Source organism: Dicentrarchus labrax, unplaced genomic scaffold (assembly GCF_905237075.1).
Source record: "Dicentrarchus labrax unplaced genomic scaffold, dlabrax2021, whole genome shotgun sequence".
NCBI classification, from domain to species: Eukaryota; Metazoa; Chordata; class Actinopteri; family Moronidae; genus Dicentrarchus; species Dicentrarchus labrax.
Genome location: NW_026136708.1, coordinates 3,438,294 through 3,462,147, shown reverse-complemented (window position 1 = coordinate 3,462,147; position 23,854 = coordinate 3,438,294). Strand labels below are relative to the sequence as shown.

General features: G+C 41.2%; 1 protein-coding gene across 1 annotated transcript in view; it reads right to left on the bottom strand.

The window, feature by feature from the left end:
• The window catches only part of ptchd4 (patched domain containing 4), a 50,479-nt gene extending 34,907 nt beyond the window's left edge, over positions 1-15,572 (bottom strand). The window contains exons 1-2 of the mRNA XM_051409267.1: positions 14,527-15,572; positions 5,267-5,762 (exon numbers count right to left, since the gene is read on the bottom strand). Of these exons, the coding sequence (XP_051265227.1) occupies positions 5,267-5,762; positions 14,527-15,126 (1,096 nt within the window). The 5' untranslated portion in view covers positions 15,127-15,572. The remainder of the gene's footprint in view (positions 1-5,266; positions 5,763-14,526) is intronic.
• Between the last annotated feature and the right edge of the window lie 8,282 nt (positions 15,573-23,854).

Genomic DNA, 23,854 nt, shown 5'->3' with positions numbered 1-23,854 from the left:
TACCATTTATATCGATATCTGCTAAAACAAAACAAAAAAATGTCTGTCTTAGTCTTGACACTGTGTCTCTCATTTGGACTTGGACCTCTTTAGACTCAGACTTCACTTGGACTCAAAATTGGTTTCGACTAGTCCTGGTCTTGGACTCGACAAAGGTATTCGTGACTACAGCATTGGCATTATGCTGCCATGGCAGCAAGAGCGGCACCTCACCACACACAGCACTTGGCATTTAGATCAGAGTTCAATTCCTGTCTCATCAGACTGAAGAGTTTTTTGGCTGTAAGTGTTAACACATATACACCAGTTGCGTGGGTCGCTTTCACTCAGGAGTGGCTTTCAGCCAGCTACTTTGCCACCCAGGCCTAATAGATGGAGAGGTGCAGAGATGGGTGGAGATTTTTGGGCGTTCCAAACCTCTTCCATGTTACAGTGATGGAGCCCAGTGTGAACTTTCAGTGCTAATGCGTTTTGTTCCAGATCTATGCCTCGACACAATACTGTGTGTGTGGCTTGACACTGACATATAGAACCAAAAATGTGTCAACCAAGTCAATTTGCTACAGGTCAATTCATAAGAATGTTAGAAGATTAACATGTTAATTGTAAATCACAATGTTCTTATACCACCCAATTCTGATCGGAAATATTTTAACTGTGAGCCTTATTTTAGAAACTGTTCTGAGCTATAATTAAATTAAGCAGGACATCTTTAAATAAATCCCTTATAACAGCTTGGAAAAGTTACTTTGTCAGTTTGGATACTGGTGTAGTCTTTGCTCAGTGCCACTGCTAACAACACACTGCCAATGCCTCGTAAGCTACAGTTAAAGTGTTTTTGCATTGTTTCTTCGCTTCTCTGCCAGCTGTTGTCAGTCAAACACAAACAGTGACACATCCCTTGGGAGGCTAAAAGAAAATTATCATATTTGATATATATCCATCATAATGACATTATTTTTCACTGCAAAAAGGGCTGACTAATTGTGGTTTGAGTTGGACCTTAACATGACAGCCCTTGCACACTGAGGGTATTTAAAAACTCGGCACCTCCCAGTGGTAGTATTAAGAAAAGACACAGTGGCAATTAAAAGTGCACAACGATAACCTCTAATGTTTCTACATAGAAAAAACTGCACAACCAGAACATCTGAAAGATTCTATGATGTCACAATGATTCTACACATAGGAGCTTTAAATAGCACACTATAATCCCAAGTGTTATTGTAGCCTCCACAGAGGAGATGAAGGGAACAAGAACCAACTAAGAAGCCATGGGATTTTTTCAGATAAGATAATTAGGTCTATGGTGTATATCACCAGGCCTGTGCAGAATGGGGCCCAGGATTGTCTGATTACCTCCGCGACAGCAAAGGTGTTTGTTAGCATGTGGCCAACAGATACCTGTAGCTTAGCACAAAACACAGCAGAGTTGAAAATGAATGAAATTTCCACAGAAAGATTCCAGAAGACCAATATGATCTAGAGGAACTTTTAGGTTGGCGTATTTAACAAATGAATGTTGGGAAAATGAAACACTATATCTTTATCTATATATACATACAACACACTGTCCACATCAAAATTGAGAAACTGGACAAGCTGGGTCAATATTAACAATAATACATATTTATCCAAAGGTATTTTTGACATTAATGAGATGGATGGGTCTTTGCTTTTGGGCAGGTTTCTTGGCGAGTGACGAGTGTTAGCTAACAATACTTAATTCACAATGCTGTGAAGTCTGCTATCACATACCGCGCAGTACCGAAACCAGTGGCGACCTCCTAATACTGGCAAGAGTAACGCTACGTAAGAACAGAGGCATCAGCTTGGTAGGCTAGCTGTAACTGCTCGATACTTGATTCCACATTTACTAATTGCAGGGGAAATAAATGTACCCTGAATATTAGACAATTCTGATAATAGAAACATATTATTCTGATATATACACAGTTGGGTGGCTGGTGGAGCGTGTACCACCCAGTCCATGGGTTCAAGTCTCACCTGGACCCTTTGCTGCCTGTCTTTATCTACCCTGCCTTTCCTACCTCTCTCTACTGTCACTGTCAAATAAAGCAAAACGCCATTAAGACACAAGTAAAATATGAAATAATACCATTAAAGCAGGACATAAATTCTGCATTCTGTCAGGCCCTTGGAAGCGATCAAAATGATTCTCTCTGTAGCAGTTAGCATTTTCTCTGTCTCAGCTCCTCATCTTCCGTGACAGCAGAGCACGATTTGATCTGATTCGGCAGTTTTCATTCGTCAGGTATTTATTTCCTCCGTGGCAGCAGCACACGCTACACAAAGGCTTCTGAAGGTTAAACTGGACGAACGAAACATTTTTAGGCCGGACTCTAAAAGACATTATAGACTATAGCCACCATAGATGAACCTGAAGACACTTGTTAGCCTAGTAACATAGCATTGGGATTGGGATAGATACCAAGGACTGATCAGTATAATGCATCTGCTTCATCTACTCTCTAATGACAACCTACCTAGAATACTACCTACTACACAAAGGGCACTGCGGCCATTGTCAGACCATAACAAATAAACCATAATTACAAAATCATATATTTAGTTTACTTATTTTCCATTAAGCCTAAACTTTAACCTACAGGTTGCTCTTTAAATTATATACTAAACAAAGCTTTCAATTGTGGTGATGTCTCAACAGGGGGCGCCACATTACAGATTAGGTGTCAGTATCCATTTCAGTTCCGTGTCTGGCCTGATGTGGCGTTGATATAGTGATAGGGGTGTGCCTCAGTCAGGACCTCCCAAGAGGAGGGTGGACATCTGCTGCCTCTGAGGTCCTGTCACATGAAATTACAGACTTAATCAAGTCCTCTCCATCTTCTTCGCCCTTCTCCACCTCCTCCCTCTCTATGTGACTTTCTCGCCGTCTTCCCCTCTCCTCTACCTCTCCTCTCTAGCTCTGCCTGCCCCCGCCTACCCTGCACCCTCCTTTCCTATACATCACATTCATTTTTACTCCTCGCTCTTTTCTCCTTGACTTTCCTTTTTAGCCTCTCTCACCACGACACCTCCCCCCTCTCCTCTCCTCTCCTCTCCTCTCCTCCCCTGCCTCTAGGTCACAAGGAGCGGACCCAGCCTCCTGTTCCTGAGTCTTACTTAAACTTCAGTTATGTCAGCCGGCCTGCAGCAGAGCTGTGCCAAAGCCCCAGGGATCCATTGACCTTAGGAACGCACGGAGAGGAAATGCAAGATATACTGTAGTATAAACGGACACAGTATATGTGAAGGAGCTAAGAGAGGGAGAAAAAGAGGGAGGGATAAGCCATACACAGTTTTATTTGGCAATGCATCTCCTGTTATTGAAATTTTGCTCCTAAAGGGGCATTCAGACATAATATTTGTTATTGGATAAATGTATTTCTGTGTTTTTGCAGTCTGTGTTTATTTTATACACAGCCAACCATAGCCAAAGTATCGACTGTACAGACATCAGCTATAGCTGGCCAAATATCCAACCCAAATTAATTTAATTAAAAAAAAATCAATACAGCTGTCAAAAACTGATATTCCAAACCCTCTTTGTCCAGCCCAGTCTCACGGCAATAAGATGATGTGAGGATACTATGTCAGTGTAACGTTTAGCCTCGCCTAGACATGAAAAGTACACGTGTGAAGGTGTACTATGAAGTATGTAGGAGGGCACCGGACTGGATGGATGGGTCAGAAATCAGCATTGACTTGTCAGGTAGGTAATGTAAGTTGTGTTAGCAAAACCAAACTGCGCTTTATTTAGAACTGTTGTTGCATTATTGTTATTATTGTTATTATTATTATTATTATTATTATTATTATTAACTGGACCGCAGAATGAGCATGTGTTGAAAACTTGACACTGCCATGTTGAACGACACATGTATTTCATGCTTGTTCTGTCTGTATTAGAGCTTCGATTGGGCCCGACCCCAGCCTGAAAAAAAAGTTTAAATGAAAATGCCTGAAAATTGTATCAATGCCCAGGTTTACTATTGCTGCGTGACAGAGGATTTCACATTCAGTATTTGAATTAAAAAATAAGAAAACTCATTGATTTGCTGTAGTCTTTTTTTATTAAAAAAGTAAAAATATCAAATTCTAATTGCTGAACTGAATCGGAGGTGTCAAGCTGTCGTATTGCTACAAATGTATCTGTATCATACACAGTCTGAGAGGGAAAAATACACACCCCTACCAGCCAGCAAAGCACAAACTGTGTGTAGAGTGGGCTTGTATGTGTGCTTTGTTGTTTTTTCCTTTCCAATTGTACCTCCTAAAGCAATTTCACCACTGTTTGCATCCACTCGTGTCTTTGTATTGACTTTGTTATGGGACGAGGGAACCCTTAGAGTTCTGGTGGCCTAGTGCTTAACAGACCACTGTATGCAGACCACCTGCCTCTCTTCCCTCGTTTCCTATCAATATCTAATGCCTTTATCCCCAATTAAAGACACAATAATATAGTTTTTTTTTATAAAACATGAATTAATAATCTTTTTATATAAAAATGTATTACTTTTATGGACAGCAAGGGGCACATTTTTAGCTGCCATGTCATTCCCTACCACCTCCCCATCCCATACTGCAACCTTATGCCTCACATCTCTTGAAATTCCTAATGCCATATCACATTCATGAATGATTTCAGAGGATTTAACAGTTCACGTTTATGCAAAAGACTTGAGTCTAGTTCTTTGCATACTCCATTTGTTCATGGCTCTCTTTCCTAACATTATGCCTTTGCAAAACAACCAGTTTCTGTGTCAAATCACGAGTGTGACACCAATGAAATATGACTTTAAATGCAAATTTGAAACATGAAATAAATCTATTTGTATGTGGCTGTATAATGAAATCCAGCAGTTTTCTTTTTCCATACGGTACTCTGGGATTCTGATGTGTGTTGCTACTCATGGTTGATATACTGTAATAGAGTTTATTATTAAATCCACGACACCGAGGATAATATCAGCTTGGTGAAATAATGAAAAACCTTACATAACAAATGAGGGTGTCCTCACTGCAAAAATCACGCAAAGAAAACGCGCCTGACAAAAGAAGTCCACACATGGACACACACGCCACTCTCATCATTCTGCAACAACTGGAATGAACTGCTGGCATCCCTTCTGAGGAAAATCTTGTAACAATTCTGCTAATCCCTTCCCCAATCAACCCGATGCCAGTGTCAACCCCTGATAAACCAACCACTACACACACACACATAGCCAGTCCCACTCACCCATGGCAAAGAATGGGATCCCCAGCAGCGTAGAGTTGAACTTCCCGTCCGATATAAAGAAGATCCCTGCGGCAGTCACGTTGGCGATGCAGATGGTCAGCACCCCCAGGAGGCCCAGGAACGGCTTCCCCCTCAGGCAGTCCCGCATGGAGCTGGAGATGGTGGCGGCCAAGAGCACCAGTACCAGGCTGACCAGCACCTCCCCCTTGGCCAGCACGCCTGTCTGGTGGAAGTCCCGCCACAGGCCGAAGGAGGTGAGCGACTGGATGTGGAGCTGGTCGGTCGCATGGGGCACTTCGGCCGTGGACAGCCGGCTGACCAGGGCGCAGAACTCGTTCTCCCAGCGCTCGGCGATGGCATCCTGCACCACAGGTCCATGGTTGCGGAGGTAGTAGGTGATCTGGACAGCGCGGGCGAACTTGACCTGTTGGTCGCGGCTGTTGGGCGAGAAGGACACGCCGCCCAGCTGGTGACCAATGAAGGACACACGGCCATCCTGTAGGGGATTCAGAGATATCCAACATTAGCTCTAAAGAAGGGTATAATGTTTCATAAAAATACAGCAATCAATCTTTTTTCAGCGCTCCTGGTTACACCCTAATGACTTGAAACAGTTATGTTGCTCTTGACAGCAAACACTTTTCTTTGCCACAGGTGACCAGGGAGCAGCCAGCTGTGCCACATACCAGAAAGTTCCAGCCCACAGAGAGCAGTGCAGCAGCAGTTTTCTACCCTATTTGCTTCAGTGTTGATTTACTATTTAACTTGAACCCACTTTACAGCTGTGGACTGACGTGGCTGTGAACGCTGAAGTGCTGCTCCATTGTAATGACTAAATTAATTTAATTATATAGCACAAAGTCATGCAAGACATTACAATGAGTGTTTGGAGATAATGTAATTGTGCAAGAATTGTGCAGAGCAGTGAAGAGTTCAGTAAGGCAGCTGGGACAATGAAAATTGGCCTGTCATGTCTGTCAGGAAGAAAAACAAAATTACGTGAGGTTACTGCTGGCACAAACTTTCTTACATTGCGCTGAAATTGTTGCCAAGGTAGCACTGTAGAAGTAGATTATGCCAGAAGTTAGAATATTTCATTCTATTCTATTCTATTAAGCAGCAGTAAAAGACAAGATTGTGACCAAAGGACATCTTAAGAATATGTGTAGTGCTGCCGGGGCGCAAAGAAACAATGCTCTGCCAATAGAATATTCACAGTTCGCATTAACTTAGACAAGTACAGTATTGGTTCTTTATCTTATCATTCTTTCACACTAGCTTTAGCTTTCAGGGATAATAGTGGCCACCTGGGTGAATGACTCATTTAAAAATGCAGTGCACTTCCTGGCTTCTGTAATGATTAATGCAATCATGCACATATATCACAGCTATATGCTTATTCACCAGGTCCAATTGTACAATATCTTAAAACACTGGGGGAAATATTTATTATGTCAGTCCATTTAATCAGGGAAGAACGACACACCCACACAACACTGTGATGTGAATTTGAACTCCTGCATGACACTGGTTTGTTGTTGCAACCAGAACAATGTCAACTTTAATTTGCAGCTTATTGTAGATATAATTTATCTTGTTATGAACACAATAATCCAGCACAATCAAACAGCCGCAATATGCTGTTTCACAGCGGGGAGTGTGATATAAATCTCACACTTCTAGATAAATAAATCCCTGTGATTGTTTGCTTCAATTTTCTGTAAACAATTTACTGCAGCGAGAAGAAAAAACTGGATGAGTTATTCTGCTGTGGCTTTATGTGGGCAGCAGGATGAATTACTGATGGTGGACTCTGCACCCTGAAATCACATAATTGATAACATTCATAGGTCAACAGCCAGGTTTCCTGTTAGAGTCAGACATTATATAACTGGCTACCTCTGATATATCAATTTATTAGGCAAGATCTGCACATTATTTTCGTGCTACATTATTACTCTCAAAACACTCCCACTCAGTGCTTCAAATTTGTCATTTCATGACAGTGTACAAGTATGTTTATGTAATGTAATCACTCAGTAATTGCTAAGGGAACTCAGAAAGCTTTAGCTCTAATTTCACTTGTGTAATTGCACAAAGCTAAAATCAATCTGACTTCCCAACTTCACTAAAGCATTTCAAATGAATCTCAATAGTCACAACTTATCTAGACTTTTTTTGCATCCCACACTAAGCCAATACATGCTCAGTGCTTAAACACATGCAGGCCTTTCAAGCTCTAATGCAGTGAACAATCGGGGCCACAATTTCTGTATCACCTGCAAAATGCGTGTTCGGTCGAGCTTTTGAAAATGCTCCAGCTATGTTTTCTATTCTTGTTTTTGGCACCCTTTAGCAAAGAGAAAATATAGTTCTCAGTGTGTGTGTGAGAGAGGAAGGAGGAGAGTAGGTGGGGTTGGGGCACCACACAAACGCAAGTGTGTGCGTATGTGTGATATCTGTGAGAAGTTGAGTGATATGTGAAAAGGGAGGAAGTGACACCTCTCGAGCTTTCTCGGAGGAGATGGAGGCGACTGGTGGAAGGTGGTGCAGGGATGAACACATTTAAACAGAGAAAGCATCCAGTGTCCCCTGTGGATCTGCACGAGTACGGGGGGGGGGGGAACCCAGAGAGCTGGGAACTGTGTTACAAACTGGGTGCATGGAGTCTGAAGGATGTGTATGTTACAGAGTTGCAATATGGGAATTGGAGGATAGTAGTAGACTCCTTTCAGTAATGAATCAAGGCGAAATAGAAGTTACCTGGATGTAACTCCAACATGGAGAATATAATTAAAGCAGGATACGATACATCAGTCAACAGGCAAAATCTTAACACTGACCCTGAACTAAAATCAAAACGCATGTGGTATGTATCTACTGCATTGGTAACATAAATCCAGCTTAAAAAGATATTTTGGCTGCGATTCTAACTGAGCATTAAATAAAACTTTTGCAACTGTTAGTACAACCGTAAATCACACCATGCTAACCATGCTAAATCCTAAAATCCTAAAAACTAGAACAGAACTAGAAGAACACGTAAAATCAGGGGTTTTCTTACATGGACAATGGGACGCTCATTCCATTGGTAGCCAGATCACAGACCAAAACAATGTGAAAAGCACCCTCAAAAACATTTTCAGTATTTTTTTTTAGAGCACGACCAATATATCGGTTAGCGGATATTATCAGCCGATATTGGCCTATCACAGCCATATCAGTATTTCAGTTTTTCAGTATCAGCGTATATGTGATCTGATATGCACTGATATGAAATTAGTTTTTCCCACCATATAATGTGTGTGGTAATAACGGCATATTGGTGTCACTGCAATGTTTATCCAGCAGAGGGCGCTGTGTTTTACAATACTGTGGTAAGCAGCACAGAGTGAGAGAGAAGAAAAAGGTCTCTCAATTAGATCTGGTTGAGAATTATGTTAAATTATTTAACTTACATTTTTTTTATATCATTAATACTATCTATTTGTTTAAAAATTAAAGAGTAGCATTGCATAGTCACATTGGTGCAAAATCCACGTAGAAAAGGTCTACTTCCATTCTGGCTCAAAAATTCACTATATTGGTAATCTGTGAATTTTCTGCCTCTAAAATCAGTATCAGTCTCAAAAATCTTTTGGGCTTTATTTGGCCATGAATGCACACTTTTATAGTTGTCTTCCTTGCTGCATCCATCCACCAACCAAAATGTTGGGGCATATTGGGCAATAACTCAATACTAGATTTCAGTGGTGTTGTACCATAACAATATGTGTTTTCATTTTACAAAATTTTGTTGTCCAACTTAATGATGCTAAGCAAATTTATTTCATGCTGAAATTCTTGATTAAGGGTTTTGATGCAGTTTCATGAGACATCTGAGGATTGTATTGACTGTTTTTTTATTGCCATGTTCTCAAATGCACCCTAGGGCAAGCCAATTATTGACACGCATATAGCTAACCCCATCAGCCAATTCCTGCGCCCTCTCCCATCTTCCAATCACATGCACTCTCCTGCATCATTTAAACTGTCAGACCTCTTTCTGCATATCAGCTGTTTTCCTGCTGTCTGGCCCCTGCCGCTCTCACCTCCAGTTTTATGATTTATTAAAGAGAATGGGGGGTGTAAAACAAACATTGACCTTAGCTTGACATTGCCATGCAGCATACATCCCAAACTACCCAATAACTTAATTCAATCCAGCACTCAATTTCACCGTCCGCTCATGAATGGAACAAGAAGCTTGATCTTGTCAAGCACAATATTATTAGTGTTAGAACACCTCTGCCTTTTCTGTATAAATCCATTTAGACCATCAGAGCTTTAATCTACGGAAGACCGGAGCAGCCAGAATTGCTCTTTTATAAGGTCCCTTATCATCACAAGATGGCAACTTAATTGTCTCATTATCTTGAGATATCAAACCGCTATCTCAAGATAATGGGCTGAAACAGTACCACAAATCACAGTCTTGATCACAAGCAGTGATCCAAAAATATATTCTTGTGGTCCTCATTTATATTAAAGCCCATTACCTGGAGATATCGATTAAATCATAATATCATATAAGATATCAAACATTATCACACTGTAATGTATATGTATATAGACATTTTTTTGTGATTCTAAAGGGTCAGATGTTGTGCTCACCTGGCTCCCCCATTGGGGAAACTACCCAGCCAATCAGAGCTTGAAATGGCAACAGAGAAATGGACACGAAAATTGCGACAACCATGAATGAGATTGATGGTGCTGTATAAAAGTTGTTGTGAGTCGACCTACAGAAATAACAACTCATATCGTATTTCTAAGATTGTGCTAGAGGAAATGTCAGGGAATCACCAAATGTATTAAAATTATGGAAAATTAACGAAATTTCAATCCATGCAAAAACTGAAAAGACGTTTTACTTGCTAGAGGGAAAGTCAGGGGATCAGCAAAGTCATTAAGATTCATTTTATGGGAACCAAGAATGACTCTACAAACTTTAACGTTAAGCCATCATATAGTTTTTATATATGTATTTCAGTTTGGACCAAAATGATGGACTGACAGACCAACCAACCAACACTGCCATCCCTTAGAAAAAAGTAAACTTGTACGTACAGTATTTTATTTTCTGCCACTAGGGGGCGAAAAGTAACAAAAGACTAGTTTTATGTGGGATAATGGGAGTTGTTGTCTTTTTTGTTAAACAACCACCATTGCTGATGAAAATCTATCTGATGTGACTCAAACAGAAATTGTTCACAGACAACATTGTGTATTAAAGGTTCATTCACGCTACGTTTAGTCACCTTTGCTTACCTTCTTTCCTCACTCTCTGACGTATCCCGTGTTTACCTGGAAGTGTTAGTAGCTAAAGGCAATATTGTGTGCTTGATACCTCATTACTGGAGAAAAGGTTGATTTTTGTGGTGAGCACAGCCTCAAAAATGTAACCCAAAATCATGAGATAATTAAGTCGAGATCATGTAACAATGTTTCGGGGAAAAAAATATTTTCAGCCATGCCCACGCCAATCTTCCGTATCCAACTACAACTCATGTTAATCTATAACATTTGGGCAACTTGAAAGCTGAATTCTGTATTTGCATGACCTGAGACAAGCTGTGCCCTGACTGTCAGTAAGGGAAAAACTCAAATATTTGTGCCCTATTGGCTATCAGCAGATAATCACATACCAGCATTGCCATATGTCCAGTCTGTTGCTGTAACAACTCTGGCCCTTCAACCAGCAATCAACAAGCTCTAATTAACCATCGCACATTAGCACGGTGATGTGGTTGCTGGATGAAACCACAGTACATGAGCTGCCAGTTATTCACATCTCTCACATCTCAGGTTTCTTCACAACGCTGCTTATTTGTACTTCTTGATGTTTAAATCAATACCCATTTCTATATTTAAACATAGCTCTCCATTATATGTTGAAATTGTCCGATTGTTCATACATCCCCATTTCTTTTTCATCATAATCCTTGATGTATTTTTATACCTGACAGTTTTAAAAAAAGATTACAAAACTAGAAATACAGCAGACAGAGCAAAACAAAGAATATATATTTCAAGCATTTTCTCCTGGGAGCACAGCTAAAGTTCAGCTCAGCAAAAAGTAGGACTTTCTATGAAGACTATGTCTGTATAACAAGCACAGAAATAAACCCCGGGTTGTGACATCAAAGAGGAGGATGAGGCATAAGAAGTCAGGCAAATGAATTAGCCCGGACAGCTCGTCAAACAGGCAGACAGAGAGAAGAAGGATTCAGGAACATGGAGGATGCAGAGGGCCTGATACAGAACGAGGAGAGCTGGAGAGGAAGGAGGTCACATCAACCTTCAACAACAGAAGAACTAATTCATGTTGGAAAGGAGTTAATGATGATGTGTGCCTCAGTATATGTTTGCATACAGTATGAAAATACTTAAAGCTGCAGTAGGTAACTTTTATGAAAATAACTTGTTATATATTTGTTGAAACTTTCCCTATATCCTGACAGTAGAATATGAGACAGACAATCTGTGAAAAAATCTGGTTCCTCTGGCTCCTCCTAGCGCTCCTAATGGTATTTGTAAAATCTACCGGGCTTGAACGAGAACAACCAATCAGAGCCCAGAAAGATATATTTCTGGGCTCTGACACTGCAGGTTCAGGCAGGGACAGGCATGCAGCAGGGAGAGGAGCAAATTTGTAGCAAGGTAATTTGTAAGTTACATTATACATCATATCGATAAGTCTAAGAGTATTTGTGTTAGTGGCAGTGGAAGTTATCATTTACCAGGCTTTTTTTTTTAAAAGCAAAGATTTTAATTAAAATCAAACATGTGATGACTAGTCGACCTAGGCTTGAACTAAAAACTACCAGTCGACTGGGAAAATCTTTAGTTGGGGACGGACCTACATAGAAAAGCAGAAAATTGTCACTTTATAGAAGCTGAAACCATCAAATGTTTTGCCATTTTTGCTTGAAAAATTATTGGAACAATAGCATCTGAAAAGCTCAACAGCAACTGTTCCAATAACAATGTCCTATTACACAGGATAAATCACAGACCTCGCTGCGAGCAGCTCTCACTGGAACTACTTCTTACGTAACCTCAAAGACTCAAAAACAAAACTCTGCAGCAGAAGTTTTCAGAGGCAGACCTACCACTATAGTTAAACGAGAAGATCTATGTATTTGTATCAATCAGAAGGCCATGACAACGTGAGAAATACAGAGGCACAAAAAGGTAGATTATAAAGGAGATATTACTGCAAACATGTATGTATTTAATACAGAATATAGTAAACTACTGTATTCTTTAAGTGGCCGTGTATTCTTCCTGTGATAACAGAGTCAAGTGACTCATTCTAATTACATGGATATATTTTCTCTTTACTGTACAGTGATCATTTCTATATGAGCATAAATTGTGCAGCTTTCTGAGTATAATGACACAGTAAAGCAACAGAACTTTTTCACTGCACATATTTTGACATGTCATAGCAGAAAGGCATGTTTAAGGACATTAATGATGGCTGCATTCCACTTTTCTGTAGGGGAGCTCCTGGTATTGTGCGTGCTGGCTGGTTAACTGGGACTCTTAATGGAACTGAGCCACCGTTAATATTATCATTTCCACTTGTGCTCTTTCCGCTATGAACAGTCAAAAATTCTGTAAAATCTGATCATGGCTGATGCCCTGTGAAAACCATGCATCTCCAAAAAAGCCAACTTTTATAAGCTAAGGAACTCTGCCTGGGTTTGTATGTGTGACACTGCATTTTCAGATTATTCTGTGTGTTTTGAAACGGTTTATTTATCTTATCAGGTAGTATTTTCTCAACTCATAAACAAATCCTCTAGTTTGTCAGAAAGGTCTAGATCACCAGATGTGGAAATACATGGTTTTCACTGGACAGCAATGGTGTGCAGAAGCAATACAATGTATAAATAGGCTTCTTTAAAAGTGCAAATTTCACACCCCATATTTGACCCCCACTTGTCATCCAAAACAAGAATACATTGTGTCCCTTAACCTGAATATTAGGAGCCAGTCTGCTACAGGACGATGAATGGCCTCGCAACTCCACTCAGACACTGATGCTGCTCAGATAGCTCACACTGCTGTGGCAGCTCTCAATGACAGTTACAACCTGTCATGCTGGAGAGCAGACCTGTGATACATTGAATATGTGCTTGTGTCAGTTTGAGCTTACAGTGTGTGTGTGTGTGTGTGTGTGTGTGTGTGTGTGTGTGTGTGTCAGGCAGGAAAAGGGCAGTGTGCAGTGTACTTCATAAATCTAATTGCCTATAGTGTTGAATAAGCTGGCTGTTACAGTGACTTTGGGTGTTCTTATGTCCATATAATATCAAACCTGTACAGTGGCGTGAATATGCCTCAAGGCCATACAATGGAGCATGATGAAAACGCTTTGTCCCTTCACATCATGCAGCTGGTTCACCTTGCACTGCACTGCACTTGTGGTGTAATAATGACAACTTGTGTAATCTGTGAAAAAAAGAAAAACCTTGGCAAATAGTACAAATCATACATGTGTGCAACAGCTTTTCGGTATAAAAGCCTGATCAGACCAATAGCAGCAGCCTCCGTTTGCAGAGCACATCTGCACTTGATCTCCTGAATGTGCCCCTGTACCTCTCCACATGCTCTGCTGTGTGTTACTGCTGCAAAAAGCTCGCGTGTGATTGACACGGCGGAATTTATGCAGTCAGATCCCACCGAGCAACTGAGAGGGAGATCCAGTCAAGCAGGATACCTGGGAGTCTATCAGCCACTGGAGCCATGTCATGCTGCATGTGCAGCCGGGGAGAAGGCAAAGAGGGAAACACTGCATCAAAAAAAAAAAAAGGCAGGATATCCCTTGTGTGTGTGTGTGTGTGTGTTTCAGTGTGTGTGTGTAAGAAGAGAGAGCAAGGCAGTTAGGGGCTACATGCAGCCAATCAATTCACCTGCACCAACGAGGGAGGGTGAAAACTGCAAAGCCGGCTGTGTGTGTTATACAGAGGGTTCCCTCTCCGGCTGATATATGTGGCAATCTGCAGCCCCACATCACAGCCTCAATACCAGCCCGCTGTTCATTCAGAAATTATGGCAAGCTCTAGGGCCAGCCCGTATTCACATGCTGGCTGCTGCTGCACTGTCACGGCTCAGATGGAGGGATTTTTTTTTTGGTGTGGGGGGGGGATAGTGTGCACAGGCCTCACTTACATGCATGTGAGAGGAGCTGCAGTGTGCAGTAGAAATCTCACCTTTAGTGTTGTGTTTGGATAGCTCACGGGCACCTTATGGAAAGTGCTGTTAGAGAGCACAGCCTGCCTGATGTCTTCGAAGATGGTGATGATATCATCCAAGAGGCAGCGCTTGTCCCTGTGGCTCAAGACGCAGAGGTGCGCGAACGTGTAATTGAATCCCTTGTAATTGACGCGCAAATCCAACACCTGCTTGTGGACCTGCAGGACCTGGTCGGCCAGCTCCAGGATGTTCCCCCCGGACTTGGCGAGCAGGATCAGCCTGCCATATCTGCCCGGGGTGTGCAAATCCGAGTACAGCTTGTGCTTCGACTGGTCGATGGGAAACAGGCTGTTGGCGAGACTCCGCTCGATTTTGGCGAGGCTGTGAGTAGGGGCGACCAGCACCTCCAGGTCCGTCTCCGGCTTGAATCGGCTGAGCACGGTAGATCCGAAAATGATGGTGAGGACCGCGGGGACGGTGAGGAAGAAAACGGGATGCCTGCTAACGAATAAGCCCAGCCAGTAGAACGAAGCCTTGAGCCCTCTGTGTATCACTTGCCGCAGCATCCTCCACAAAATCCAGCTTGCAGATGCCCCGTCTCCTCCGATGAAGCACATGTGACATCAGACTCCGTTCCCCGGCTTAGTCCAATTCGTAAGAGAATTACACCAGGCTACAACACCGCCATGCACACACACACGCGCAACACACACACACATACACACACTCACTCTCTCTCTCACACACACACACACGCGCGCACACACACACACACACACAAACACACACACACACACTCACTCACACACACCACAACACCTGGAAAAACAGCACTGCAGCAATTCGCGGCAAGACGGACGGACGCACACAGACAGGAGGACAAGTCAGAGAATCATCGTGCATCAGCCGATCGAGACGAGTCCGTGTTGTCTGCTCTCAAGCCATTCCGCCTCCGTGTGATGGGGGGGGAGCAAAGAAAAAAAAAGCTGCGAGTCTCCTTCAGCTGCACCGGCTGCAGTAGCGGCGACGAGCCGCGGCGGTGTAAGGTGCATGTGTGCCTCCTGTCTGCCTCCACAGCTCTCACAGCAGCGCTGGCGCCTGATTTATGTACTTAACTGTAACCATGTGGCAGGGTTGGGGGGGGTACTGGAGAGGGAGAGGTAGGAGGGGTTATTTTAGGAACTGTGGAGGCAACAGGCAACATGAGAGTTGTAAAAATGTTTCCCTGCAGGTGGCTGACCGAGAGCACTTGCAGGGGATGAGTCAGTGTTGGCTGCTTCATGAATGGGGAAAACCCACCTCGTGTTGTGCTTCATGCTGAGTGGTTTATACAGGCCAGGCAGGGTGGTGTGACAGGACCAGGCAATACAGACCTCCCAGGAGGGTTTCTTCAAAAATAACATGCCTGTTTAAAGTGGCTTGTCACTGGGTGGTTATTCACACACACACACACACACACACACACACACACTCTACAACCCTTGTCATTATCACTTCTGTTAATCCAGTATATTGTTTTAAGTGGATTCTGGCAAGTAATGCTCCATCCATTGTGTCGTAACTGAATAGAGCAGGTGCATGAATATGGCAGCCTCCAGCCTATTTATGACACAGTTCCCTGACATACATGGCAGCTGTCATACAGTAGGACATCTTAGGCCACTGATGGCAGACATACTGTATTTACGAACAAATGACCCAATTTGACCTTGAGTCACCTTTTAGCTACTGAGAACAACTTTATTTTGAAACCATTCGATTTCAGCCTGACTCATCATCAGTGGCCCTGATACACCACCAGTGGCAGCACTGAGTGCACTGCTGCTCTTCAAATTGACATGGTTTCATATATAACACCTCACACTGTTCATATCATGATTTGTGTTTATACCAACTGACACTTTAAGAACCAAGAAACTTAATGACAAAATCAATTATTTGTCAGTGCCTTCCAAATCCGCAGCAAAAAAGCAGTCCAAGAGCAAGACTCGTCGAGACCGAGTCCAGATAAGTAAGACAGTGAAGACCAAGACAGAAAAATAGGATGCTTTTGCCATTGCCAATGCTCTGAGATGAGTTCTGGCAGTTACCGTGCAGCAAAAGTCGATGTCCGTTCTAGGTGGATTTTGACTGAAACCATCATCATCATCATCATCAATGGTTTTGGAGGAAGTTACTTTTCAGAAACAACTTATTTTCCTTGGGAGGACAGTCTTGATCATTTCCTGTATAAGCCCACACACCAGCATTGTCTTGATGCCGTTGGTTTGGCACTGTCCAATTCAATTTCACACTGTCAATGCATGTTAAAGCATCATCAGCATCATCAGCACATCCCTCACTGCCTCTCGACTGCTTTTGTTGTCCATATGGCAAATCAAATGACACATGGCTGCTGTGTGTTGAGTATGTATTTTTAATAGCCTTCCCGTAACTTATTTTATGAATGTCTGACAAAGTGAGATGCTCTGGTTTTTAACAGACACCCATCTAAAATTAATATTTAGTGGTAGGTCATCAGGAAAGGGTCACAGGCTGAATTTCATTGGTATCAAGACTCTGATCACTTTTCAGTTTTATAATATAGTTATCAAATTCTCTATAGTAGTCTGTATGAAATAATAAAAGTACATTAAGTTGTGCCAGCTCTTTTTCGTCTATGAGTACAATATTCAGAATTTTAGTCCCTTAATGGGTCCAACTCCAAAGTAATGGATCCTGCACTTCCCATAATGCAACTCAACAGCATCTATAGCAAAAACCCTTCCTCCATGGGAAACTCCCATGTCCTTTAAACTCCACAGCCAAACACGTAATGCAATTTTGCTCCTCCAGAATCACTTTCACATGGAAAAACTGATTGGGTGCACCTTCAAAACTAGACTTTAATCTCATTAACATTTCAGTTTTTATAGTTGCAATTGTGCTTCAGTGGAGGTGTGATTACCAAAGAATTTTGCATTTATTCAAAACACCACAAAGTAATTCCCACACAGTAAACCTTTGGGGCCCCCTGAGGGTCTCAGACCCTGAGGCAATTGCCTGCTTCTCTGAGTTGATAATCCAGCCTTAGGTAAAGTATGTGTTTTTATCATTCCTCATAAAATCTACTTATTAAATTGTAAACCTTTTAATAATCTGCGCTAAAAACATTAGGTGCTACAGTACCAGACGCACTCACGTAGCTGCCTGTTTGTTGACCAGTTTCACAGACAAGGATTAAACCTCGTCCTAGTCCAACATCTTCTACTGAACATCTCCTCACTGAAAAATCAATTATATCTCAGGATTAGGATTAACCCATGTTTGTTACACTGTAAATACCATTTGTATGCTCTTGGGTTTACAGCGGTAATCATTGCTGAAGCCCCTTCCCAGTCTGTATACAAAGGAAGCCAGTGAAGAATCCCCCCAAACCAAGTTCTCATTGCATAAGAGTCGGAGACTGATGTCATTGTTGCAGACCAAGACCTTAATCCTACCTTAGTAGAGCCTGATTTTCCAAGCAGCACCTCTTATTGTTGGAGCATCAGTAGTGGAGAAGTAGCATAAAAAGTAGGGCATGTACAGTGGCTACCTCTGTACCTGAATAATTTCTTGGCATGGGTAAAACCTCATCTGCCGGTCTGCCAACCAGACTCCCGAGTAAAAGATGCAGCAGCTTTATTTGTTCTTACTTGTTTGCTTTGATAGTCAGGAGCTGTTTGGGCGATTTAAATGACAAAGCTCCGGTCCTGCTCACCGGACCTGCACAAAGAACACTGCAGAATTCACGTCTGTGCACTTTCTTTGAATAAATAATTATTTCGGATTTCAAGCTGCTGGGCTGTTCCAAAAACTCATACTTCAGAACGGCCTCCACTGCTGAGGACCTGAGATAAACAACATTATCGGTAGCCTACACAACAGGCCTTTATCTTGACACAAAGCATTGATATCAAAGAGCTCACGGTTGGCACAGCCAGTACACCTTGAGTGGCCCAAGCAGTGCCACGGGGAGGATTCTAAAGCTGGTATTATATCAAATGTAAAGCTTTACCCTCTGAGGGAAGGTCTTTTCAAATTCAGCCATTCGCTTTCATGCCATTGTGAATATACCTATGCTGTCATATGAAACTACTAATGCATGAATCCTTATCTGTATGCGCAGTTTGCGGTAACATAAATGCTTTATGGATTACCGCTCTAAGTGGGTGAGAAAATACTGTGTACTCATTCTTTTCTCATTCCAGGACACTAAATCCTCCCCTCTGGAAGGACTTAATTAAAGGCCACACAGTGACCACATTCCATTTAGTCTCTGATTGGATGCCAAGCGCCTCCTTTAGAAACCAGAGACTCTGGTCGGTGGGGAGAGGGTCGCTACTGGTAACCTGAGAGTATTATGACAGTTTTCTGCAGTAAACCAGTGTGTACATAACAGCTATTTTACTGTAATTAATGGTGACCAAGATACTGTGCACATATTTTTAACAACTCTGGATGCAAGCCAGACCGAGGTAAAAACTGAGGTTATTAAAATACAGACGTGAGCTGCACAGGAATACAAAAATATAAAAATATATTGAATATCTGAAATGATCATTGCTGGTTACCAGTAGGGTTGGTTATCATTTGAGTGTGTTACAATACCGGTGCTACAACAATACTTTAAAATGGTAAAGGTGCCTAAACAGTGCCTGAACCAACACTAAATGAACAGCTTTTTCAAATTTGAATTTTAAACTTTAAATTGAACAATATATTATAACAGTTAAAGGTCCAGTGTGTAACATTTAGGAAGATCTGTTGGCAGAAATGGAATATCATATTCATGTATGTTTTCATTCGTGTATAATCACCTGAATACAGGAATAGTTTTTGTTGCCTTGAGATGTTTTCATCTACAGAGCCACAGGGTCACATTCCACTGAGGCTGCCATATTGAACCACCATGTTTCTGCAGTAGCCCAGAACGGACAAACGTTGAGCTACTAGCCAGCAGTATGATACTTCCTGTCAGAGCCATGTGCAGACAGCGTTGCCGTAATGTTAACTAGGGATGACTCACATGCAGTGATCCCTCTGTTGCCTGTAGGTCAACACCAGAGGGAAACTATATCAATAGACAGTGGAACCGACTTCTGCATTGTGATTCTGTCAGGTAGATACTAGTTGTATAGGAACCAGTGCCATATTGGCACCGTGTTTCAGTACCCAACCCTAGTTACCTGTTCTATACTATAACTAATGATGAAATTGCTGTGGAAGGTCAAATGCATACAGGAACATGCATTTTTCCTTTAAAATATTTCATAATGACCATTTTTTAATTTATGCAACACAATGTAACAGATGTTCTAACTGTAGACATGAGGAAGTGCTGTGGTCATATTAAGACCTTCTAATGTGAGCAACCTCCTCTCTACAAGCTTGTAGGCCTGTTTCAATTAAAATAAATAAAAATCAGTTATTGCAGGTTTAAGCCCGTCAACCTCTGAAATATTGGCCGTCTTCCAGTGCTGCTGTTACCTTGCTATTGATTCTGAAGGCTTTATCCAATTGTACCACAGAACTACAGAATTGTAAAAATAAAGTATGATGTTTGGTGGCAAGAGTCCACAGGCACAGTCAGTCAACTGCACCAAGCTTTGTATGCAAGTGTTTATTTGTGTTTGCTTTAGTCATTCAAATGAGGTAGGCTTGTGTGTGTGTGTGTGTGTGTGTGTGTGTGTGTGTGTGTGTGTGTGTGTGCAGGGTCTGTGTCACTTTATGAAAGTGATTTTCTGCCTGAGTGGCAAATGCTGGCGATGTCCTGTAATCCTGCAGGGCGCTCCAAAGGCTCTAGTGTCGTCCTCAGTGCTAATCAGAGCCATTCATCAGCACCTCCACAAAGACTCACACACGTACACTGTACACGAGACAGCCCTTACACTAGGATGCTCAAATGCAATTTTATGTACAGAAACACACGGGCAGATTCACATGCAAGCACATATGAACACAGTTTTTCATGCATACATCTACAGATATGCTTCGACAAAATCCCCCACACACACATATCCTCTGGAAGCTTAACTAGTTTGCTGGATGCTGCATTAAACCTTATTTTTACACCTTTTGAACACAGTTAACAGGGGTGGCAACAAATGAGGTGCCATGTTATTATTCCAACAGCACATTATTCAGAAACCCCAAAAGTCTGAGTGTCCCATAGGAATGAAAACTATTTTTTCCAACAGCCTGTTACCCTGAAACAATGCCTAATACTCAGAAGGCCCGTTGCTCCAAAAATACCAGCCTGGTAAAACTTTACCAATTTACGTAAGTAACTAAAGTATTATAATCCAAGCCATGATCTTTTCCTAAATCTTACCAAGTATCAACTGCTACCGTTTTACATCTTTAACCACATGTTTATTGTAATCATGACGACAAATGTCACTTAACTATTGTTAGCATGATGACAAAGGTCACGTGACGAAGGTCATCTGATGTTTGCACATTCAGGGAAAAAAACTCCAGGGAGAGTGAGTATTTTCAGAACAACGGGCCTTCAGACTGTGGTTTTGTTGTGGGCTTTTGTATTCTGGGTAACTGTCGGACATATTGACTTTTGGTTCAATGGAACACTTTTTGAACTATTGAGGTTTCAGAATAATGGGCCGCTGGAACAATGGGAAGTCCCGACAAAAGAACGCTTGTCAACATTTATAAATGAACAAATAAAGATTGAATTTTCTTGTTCAGTGTTGGCAAAAGCATTGTCTAGTGTAACTAGCTAGCTAGCTAAATAGCTGCAGGCTAGGTTAGGTTACTCTATTTAGTATTTCTAACTGAGCAAGGCTTCATAAAGTAATTTGCTTCTGTGTAATGTATTTCACTCATTAGTATAATGTTATTTAGTTAGAGAAGGTTTTTATGCTTGCACTGACACTGATATTCCTGTGTAACAGGGTTACACAACATGAATTAGGGACAGGATCCAGAAAGCTCATTGGGAATCACTTTTCTACAATCTGTATTTCTGCATTACACTTGTTAGTAAGGTTACATGAACATTATGTTATCTGGGACACATAGTGGTCTTAATGTTGTTGGCACTTGTGAATATTTTAGACACTTGCTGCTGCTGGTTTTCTTTTACACTAAAAGAGTGTAGGGGTTTGATGTCTTGCCTAAAGGAGAACTTTGTTATTTGTAAGCTGGGCCTCATTTCCACAGCAGCTAAAGGATTGATTATATTAAAAAACTGCTTCCCTTTCTTCACTGTAGAGTTCCAGTTCTGTTGAACTGTTTAAATACAACCTTTGAATACAGAGATTTTCAGTGGAATAAGTATGTTCAACTTTTTTAGAAAAGCTAGTTACACCAAATAACTAGCTGGTTCCTGGTTGGTAATTAAAGAAAATATTGATTGGAATGAACCTAAGTTGCGAATTCTGGCTGAATATTCATATGAAAGCATACATTAGGGGTGTGCCCATCCGATACTCAGTATCAGTCTGATACTGGCATAAATCCCTAGATAGAAAAACTACTTACAACAACTTACCTGTTTATGAGGGGTATCTGATTGGTATCAGTATTAGCAGACTGTCCTGGCTGTGGTATCGGACATGAAAAAGTGGTAGAGAGCCCCTTCTAGCATACAAGTCTTTTTTAGTGTAGGTGTTTGCACGCTGGATCGGTGTCAGGCATTTCTAAAATACTGTACTTCATGGATATGGGTTTACACAGAAACTGGCCAGGGAGTTTCAGAAAAGCATGGCCATTTTCCAGTGGTGACCAGACCCTGCAAACACATGGCTGTAAATTTTGAAATTTGGCCACATTATATGGAGAAATGTGATTACATTTGGGGGTTGAATGTTTCCTCGTGCCCATTAAATCTTCTAATGCTTCAACTGTGGCAGACGTTTATCATTTGTATTGCCAGAAAAGAAAATGGCTTTGGGCTGCGCTGTGGGAGTGGACAGAGGATGGCGTTTATGATTCTGTGTAGTGTGTACCACTGGGCTTACAGGACTGAAAAAAAGACAGGTCATGTTTTGGGTCAGCTTGGACTGTATAGTATGAATCACTTTAGCATATTCTTAGATTGGTGGAATGGGACAAGTCCAGGACTTGAAAAAAAATGTCTGATATGTTGTAAGTATATTAGTGTCAGTAAGACTAAACCGTTAAAGTAAAACTACTGTAAAACTACTATGTTTTATCAACAGGGATACAAGAGTGCAGTTGCAGCGTTGGTGTCACTGGTGCATAAAGGGTGCATTTATACAGCGATTATACATCTGTACTTTTTAAAATATATATGTTTGCGTTAATAGCTAAGCAAGGAAAGTTTATTCAGAATAAAATCTTCCCATCAGTGATCCATATAATCTCATTTGTGTGAAAAATAATATAAAACACAGATTGAAACTGACAAATCTTTTTGTTCTCAGCAGTTTGCCAGCTCCTTATTCAGACAGATACAGTTACATTAGAGGTAGTGGCTCAGTGTATTGCTCATTTACACCTAGCAGTCCCGGATGCCCCAATTACATTATTGCAAAACTCAACCCTGTGATTTTTTTGATATGTTAATTTCTTTACATAGTGACTCAGTACTAAACACACTTTTTAATTAGTGAATTTTATGTTTATTATATACTATAAACTGACCTGCTCCCAGTCTAGTATTCACTGCAACACTAGAGGAAATTGAGCTGTCCTCACAGTTGTACTATATTGCCTTGTAAAATTAAAGTGGGAATGGGGAAACAGTTAGCCTGGCTCTGTCTAGTGGTACCAAAAATCCACCTACCAGCACCACTAAATACACGGGCTACAATACGATTCAGGGACAATGCTTTTTAATATAGACTAATTTGATGCGATATGATGCAATCTGATACAGTTTGTTTCATGTAGAAATTTATTTTCTATTCTAAATTAAAATAAGCCAGTTCTATAACAGTGACATTGCTTACCTTTAAATACATATATTTTATAAAATACCAGGGAATCCCATATATGTTTCTCTTTATTGCATGGTAAAAATGGAAGACAAATATAATAATAATAATAATAATAATAATAATAATAATAATACATTTTATTTAAAAAGCGCTTTTCTAAGTACTCAGAGACACTATACAAAAAAACATAAAAGCAGTAAAACAACAACAAATAGTAAAACACTAAAAACACATTAGACTAAAAACACACTAGACTAAGCTAAACATTAAAAGCAATTTTAAAAAGGTGAGTTTTTGTCATTGATTTGAATGTTGGAAGGTCGGTACAGTAACGGATGTGTTTGGAGCGAGAGTTCCAGAGGGAGGGGGCAGCTACAGAGAAGGCTCTGTCGCCCCAGGT